The sequence below is a fragment of the Charadrius vociferus genome, unplaced genomic scaffold, assembly GCF_000708025.1.
Source record: "Charadrius vociferus isolate BGI_N301 unplaced genomic scaffold, ASM70802v2 scaffold885, whole genome shotgun sequence".
In the NCBI taxonomy this organism is placed as follows: Eukaryota; Metazoa; Chordata; class Aves; order Charadriiformes; family Charadriidae; genus Charadrius; species Charadrius vociferus.
The window spans coordinates 109250-116421 of record NW_009648594.1 but is presented as its reverse complement, the minus strand read 5'-3'; the positions used below and the strand labels follow the sequence as shown (position 1 = coordinate 116421).

The 7172-nt window shown below is 47.8% G+C and overlaps 1 protein-coding gene across 1 annotated transcript in view; it reads right to left on the bottom strand.

Annotated features, from left to right (window-relative positions):
• Positions 1-949: 949 nt before the first annotated feature.
• The window catches only part of PRDM14 (PR domain containing 14), a 14154-nt gene continuing 7931 nt past the window's right edge, over positions 950-7172 (bottom strand). Inside the window, exons 2-6 of the mRNA XM_009886218.1 lie at positions 6945-7102; positions 6488-6758; positions 4805-5007; positions 3298-3399; positions 950-1177 (exon numbers count right to left, since the gene is read on the bottom strand). Of these exons, the coding sequence (XP_009884520.1) occupies positions 950-1177; positions 3298-3399; positions 4805-5007; positions 6488-6758; positions 6945-7102 (962 nt within the window). The remainder of the gene's footprint in view (positions 1178-3297; positions 3400-4804; positions 5008-6487; positions 6759-6944; positions 7103-7172) is intronic.

Sequence of the window (7172 nt, the reverse complement as noted above, 5' to 3'; positions counted from 1 at the left end):
CGAAGGTCCGCCTGGCCAGGACTGCCAGTAGTGGCAAATTTTGGGACAAAAGATGGTTACAGGACAGAAGAGCCCAGTGGTGGGATTGTTCCTGCTCCTTTGCTGAGCCCACAGTGCAACACCTCCAAGAGGCCACGTGATTGTTAGCAAACCACCTAAGAGCTCACTGGTGCTTGGGAATATCGTCACATGTGGCCTTTTAAACTGTGAGAAGGCAGACCACACCTCCAATATCTCTGCTAGGCCTGTAGCTATTTCATCACACCCTGCCCCTCTCCAGCCTGAGCTGTCTGGGGTCCAGCATCCTCCGGAAGAATCAGTCTCACCGTCTTGGAGCTCCCTGTGGCAGCTGAAGGATGGAATTTAAATACCCCTATGTTGGTCCAGCAGTCAGTACCTCTGAGGCAGTTCACATTCAAATAGAAAGTCATTAAAAGACTTGCACGTTAAGGGGTATTAAATCCCATACCAGGTCATGCACCTAAACAAAACAAAAAGGCTAAATGGGCTTAGGGAAATGCACTTGATAAAAACGTCCCTCACAGAAGCTTTCGTACGGACCACACCAGGCAGTCCACAGCTGTGGTGCATTAGAGGAACACCAACAGTCCTTACAGTGATATTTGTGCAAAAATGGTTCATGGCAGGTAAAATTCCCTCCTGCCTGCGTTTCCCTTTTGTGGAAATTAGGGTATGGGAGGCAAGGAAGGGAAAGGTGGGGTAGCGCATGTGGGACTTCATCCCAGTGTGGCATCAGGGTACCCACGTGAGAAACTTCCATCCTCTGCACTCAGAAATACACCCAGGGTCCAGAGATTGGATGTACCCAAAAAGTTGCTGCAAGGGTCGATGTCACCTCCTGCGGCGTGCACACAACCACACACAAACACATGCACATAGACTGATACGCAAGCAAAGCTGGTCCAGGACGCATCCGTGGGGCTTTTGACTAATGAGTGGTGTGAATCTTCATGTGGAAGTGGCAATCCTCCTGCTGCAGGAAGTGCTGGCCGCACACCAAGCAAGTGGAGACCTTCTCCTTGCTGTGCGTGCGGCGCACGTGGCTGTCGTGGGCTGCGTGCGAGGCGAAGGCTTTGCCGCAGTGCTTGCACTTGAAGGGCTTCTCCCCCGAGTGCTGGCGGATGTGAGTGCGCAGGATGCTGGATGCTGTGAATGCCTGGAAGGGCAGGGATGGGAAAGGGGGGAGGGGTTGAAATTAATCTGTTTTCACACATCTAATCCCCAGGTTCAGCTAACCCAGACCCCGTCAGAAGAACTGTGCCCTAAAAGTAAGTCCCCAAATAGCTCACATCCTTAGGTAACTAGAGAAAAAATACAAACTCCCAGCAACAAGGCACCAGAAGCCAACAGCTGTGGCACTCAGCTATACAGATGTGGCTGAGTCCATGGAGTTAGATGAAGTTCAGAGAAAGATTGCTGACTAGAGACACCAATAAATACCTTCTACATGTCAAAGGGCAAGAAGTCAACAGCATCCTAATTAGCTTTGCAACTATTTTATGTTTGGGAGACAACGCAGGTTCATTTTCAGAGTGAAACCCTTTCATGTTTACACACACTGCCCTGGGATTCAGCTGCCAGAATTCATCCATGGAGTCAGTCCGGCACTCAACTTTTCGGGGTTCATTTTCTCCCTCCATCATACTCTGCTCTTCCTTCAGTCAGACATTCCAGCCTGATTTCCCCCCTCAGGAGTATCAAAATGGGCATAATCACACTCTGTCCCCTTTGTAAAGATTCCTCCTGCATTTGGGGAGAAAATCCTCTCACCAAAACTTGAGCAGGAAAGTTGCAAAGTAGCCCATGTTATCCCCGTTTTTTCTTTTCCCAAGAGACACTTTCAGGCCCTTCACTATTTGCAGATCACACACAAAAAAATCCTCTTTAGTACAGATATGTTACTGAGCCATCACAAGTTAAGTTTTCACAGCAAAGAGCAATTTATCTCAGATTATCTTTTCACTGGGAACCTTGGAGCACAAACAGATCTGAGATCCCTATAGAGAAGCCCCTGGAGATGTTTATCAACATGGCCAAAGCATGTTTTATGGCCCAAGGTGATTTTGGCCCAACACTTTTCCTTTAATCTCAGGATCTTACCAAGATAGCGAGCAAAGAGGCAGGGAAAGCAAAGCTGCCCTGGAGCAGAGCCCCCGTTAGAGGTAGAAGAGGCAAAGAGAAGTTGTGATTGTGTAGGAGTAGCAGGTGAGGATGCTTTAAAGTATTCCCTGGTTTCCCAGCCACAGAAAAGATGGTTATGTCCCAGGATAGCTGCATCCTGCAGCCTGAGGACTAATGGTTTCATCTGATCCAATTGGCAACAGTCCTACCAGAATGGCTGGGGGCTGGTCAGGGGTTCTTCATGCGCTAGAGATCTGTTCACAGAGTAACCTGTAAAGCTCTGCCATCTCTTCCTGATGGGAAGATTAAAGGATGACATTTTCATCCTAAACTCTGCCTACAAGTGTTCAGAATGTCTGGGAGAGAAAAAAAATATAATGGCCAAGAGGAGCTAAGGTTCTTTACTACAGGACACTTCAGCTCTGTGTTAGTCCAGCTAGTCATAAACAAAACTTCTCTCTCTCCAAAACCAGAAGCACCTTACTCCATGCTGGTGGTGCTTCTGCATCGCAGGAACACTCCGTAGCATCTAGAGCCCTGCCGCTATTCATCCAGCAGCAGCATCCACCCTGCATCTGCTGGGAGAGCTGTCACTACTCTCACAAGGAGAGCTCACCTGAATCATCCCTGCTGGGAAAGGTAACAACAGCTGAGCACAATTTTCATCAGTGCTGTATGGCTCTATTCATGCTCTTTTTCAAATGAAACCTCCATGCCAAATTGCACATCAACGGCCCCGTTACTTCAAGGTAAGCACGCACAAAGTCACATCGTGCAGGTTCAGCTTACGGCCAAATCAGTTCACTGCACTCCAGAAGCAGTGTCAGTCATATCAAAAACTCCCTATCTAGCTGATGAAAAAGAGGGATATTGGATTTCGCTGCGTGCTTTCAATGGTATTCGAAATGCTCTCAAGCTTTCCTAGACCTTATCCCCACAGCAGCTCTCTGAGCTTCAACACACAACTGTGCCCAGAAAATATACTCACTTATCTGGTTATCATTTAAAATATAAGGCATTTTCTTGGAAAACAAAAAAGACAGAAAAATTAAAAAATGAAAACAAGAATGGAAACACGGAAAGAGCCACCCCCTCAGGTGTGGCGTGATGCTGAACGCAGCAGAAGACAGACTGAGAGACAGGGCTTTGCCTTACCTTGTTGCAGTAGACACATTTGTAGGGGCGCTCACCGGAGTGAACCCTCATGTGTTTGTTCAGGCTGGAGGACTGAGAAAAGCTCTTCCCACACACTGAGCACTGGGGGGGGAAAAAAAAGATAATGTTTAAAAGGAAGCACACAACAGCATAGCTGAAAAAAAAAATGAGGTATGTGGAAGATGTACGCATGCATTTTCCTACATGCATTTATGTATATACATATTTTTATCTATATACATATAGATATGTATTTATGGATATACAAACAGTAGTAATTTAAGCAGTAATAATTTGAAATACAGTCAGAATTTTTATATGGTTTTACATATGTTTTGGTTTTCAAAAAGGGAAACTGCAAAATTTCAAAGCTTGTTTGTGTGCTGTTAAAAATGTTTCAATAGAATTTCCTTCAGAACCTTAACAGAATATATTGACTTTCAGTAATCAAAACCTGAAAATTTTTGTAAAATAATCATTTTCTTCAAAATGCAAATGAAGCTCTAGTTGCCATTTCGCCATTTTGAATTTTTACTTAACAAGATAAAATTCCTATTAAAAAAATATTCAAAGGGACCTTTAAAATAGTAATCTTTTTTCAGAAATGATCTAACAGTCACAGCACTTAGTGAAAGGAAAGGTTACATGATATTTAATATCTTATATTAAACAGGAATGTATTTCTTAACATTTACTAAATCAGTGTGATATTCTGATATTGCAATATTGCTGATTTAGTTATAAAAGCTTTTCCTGAAGAAAAATCACCTTATTCCAGGCTGATCTATAAAAGAGGTATTTGGAGGATTTTCAGGACCGATTTAACAATGCCATTTCAAGCACTGGGACTTGCCCTTTCCAAGCCTTTAGGAAAAGTCTAATTTTCAACCCCTATGCTCCTGGAGAAAATGGGTGCTACAGGCAGGTGTTTGGTGGAGATGAGTGTCACAAGTATCACAGCAAGGATTTGCTTTGATCAATTGGAAGTCTGCTCCACGTTGAACGTAAAACTTATAACTTCTGTTGTGTCCAACAGGCACAGATGTCTGTCAGTTCTTATACTGAAAGGGGGGAGCCAGGGCCATGAGACATAAGTCTCTCCTGATCCTGGACAAGTGGAGCACCTTCCAGGGCCATGAGACATAAGTCTCTCCTGGACAAGTGGAGCACCTTTAAACACAATTTAGCCCCACACCATGTAAGAAAAGCAGCAAACCACACATGCAAACGTCAAAAAAAGCCCAGGATAATTAGGTTTGGTTTTGTTGTTTTTTTTTTTTTTTTCTTCCCTAAACTCTCTCTGAGAGTGTGGGGTTTATTTTCCTAATATAAGTCCATTAAATTTGTCTAAACTCTGCTGCATAAGGCAAAGTTTTCCTTTACTGGCAGAATGGTCTCACCAGGGAACTGCCGGGAAAACCGAAGGAGGTGAAACATCAGCAGCTTACCTCGACCGAAAAAGACTCTTTAATTAATCCCCCCAGAAGAGACCCAGGAGCAGGCTCACCTTGTGTGGTCTGTGCTTTTCGTGAACGTGGAGAATATGGATCCTCAGCCTGTCTCTTTTTTCGAAGGATCGGTTACAAAGGTGACAAGGAAATTTGCGGTCCCCCTGGTCCACGCAGCGAGTGTACTTGAGGTGCTTGTCCCGGTAGTACTTGTAGGCAAAAACCTTGCCGCAGCGCTCACACTTAAAGCTCTCCCCGGCTTCTGTACAGCAGAAGGGAAAGTGCCACCTCCCCGTTACACCACAGCGCAAGGGGCTCATTTCAAATCTGCTTTCTTGTCCCCCATTGGGAATTTTAAGTCTCCGGGAGGGTAATAACGGTACATGGATTCTGGCAATATCATTTACAAAATACACGTCGGATCTCTTAAGCGTTCGCACCTCTCCACTTGACTTTCTAACGGAGGGGAACAATCTAGAGTCCACAGCCTGATAAAATCATTGTTTTCAGCCACTGACTTGAGCAAGGACAGGATTTCATCCTTGTGTCTCCATAAACAGCGAGCGAACACGTGAAAAACTACCGCAGAGTCCCGCATCTCCCCCCACGGAAACATTGCCAGGTATTTATTATCAATATTGTCCGTAAATTTTACCTCCCATCCCCCAAAGAAGAATAAATTTGCACGTCTTTTCTATCGTTTTCAAAATGCTATCGAACGAAAACACGTTTATTTGGTTTTCTTTTGTATTTCAAACTGTTTTTAACGGCTGAATTTAGTAACAACACAGGAACTTTTTCAAACGTTTATACATCCTTTTCTGCCTTTAATAAAAGTAACTTAAGCCTTAAAACGAAATGAACAAGTTATCAGCTATCTGAACCAGGCACCTTAAGACAACAGTTATAAAAATTTCCATGCCAAATTTCCATGCCAATTTGCCAAATGCTTCTCTCCCTCACTGCGGCACCCGGCTGCCCCATCCCTCACCCGCTCCAGCTTTCCCTGCATTGCCACAAATCCGTTTTCTTCACACACAAGTTTTACTCATAAGAACGTCGTCCTTTATGCACCTTCTAAGCAGAACTACTCCCGGAGTAAGTGCATTTGGCATTTCTTCTGCAAACAATAGCAGCATTACCAGCTCGGAACGACTTCAGCCTTCCTTATTTACCGAGAGCGTTCGTTGCAGGAAAACTATCATTAAATCAAGAGTGTGCAGTCGCAGGATAACACAGGACCGCAACAAGAATGGTCCTAAAAAGCCCCTCTCCTCCCAGTACGGGACGCCCTCGAACAACGGTGCTGCGGAGCCGAGGCCAGCCCAGCCCAGCCCAGCCCCACCAGATGTTTTGCTGTGGTTAAAGAAACACTTTCATCCCCCCGAGGGAAGGGGAGGTGGGGGGCAAAGGCACCGGGGCAGAAGGGGGTGCCTCTGGCTCCGGGCGAGCAGCAGCCCCCGGTGCGATCCCCGGGCTCCCCGGTGCCGAGGGGAAAGCTGCTCTTTGGGGTGCTGGAGGCTGCAAGGGAAGGCGCCACCCCGGAGCATCCCCGCGGCGGGGCCCGGTCACCCCGCCACCGGCTCAGCGCGGGGACTGGGAAGAGTTTAGCGGAAAATAGAGCCGAAATAAGGTGATGCCCGATTTCCTTTACCTCCCCTTTATAAGAATCTAATCCCGGGCAGACACAGGTCCATGAGAATAAGGGACAGTGACCCTGGAGGGGTCGTCGGCAGGCTCACCTTCGGGGTGCTGCGGGGGTTTCTTCCCCTCCGGCATGCCCTTCAGGCTGATGGGGATGCCCAGAAACTGCACGTAGCAATCGCCGTACCACACCAGCAGCTCCTGCTTCGGCAAGATTTCCTTGCAGCTCTCGTAGAAGATTTGCCCTTGGCACTGGATAGCCGTCAAATTCTGCTCCTCGGGGAACCTGGCACAGTTCACCAGGGACATCCAGTTGCCAGAGGGGCCCTTCCCGTCTATGAAGTGGCTCAGCCGCCCATATTCGAAGATCTAGAGAGCGGCGAGAACCGGATTCGAGTTTGACCGGCCCTTCCCACACACGTCCCGCTCCCACCGATCCCACCACCCACCCACCGGGCCGAGCCCCTCTTGCAGCCTACGGGAGAGGGGCGGCCGAAAGCCTCGCCCCGGCCCCGTTTAGGGGGTGCAGGGGGAGCCCGGCGGTGCCTCCGCTACCTCCCACATCAGCGAATTGTCGTCGTAAGTCTTGATCTCGCTGGTGTTGACCACTTTGCCTTGGAAAGGACCGAAGCGGACTCCTTTGGGGATGGGGTCCGTGCAGAAGACTCCGAGCTGAAACACGTCCCCGTACGCCACCCGCAGCACCGAGAGCCCTGCGGGGGACAGGGCGGGCTGAGCGCGGCCCCGCCGCGGCTGAGGGCGGCGGGGGCCGGGCCGGGCGCC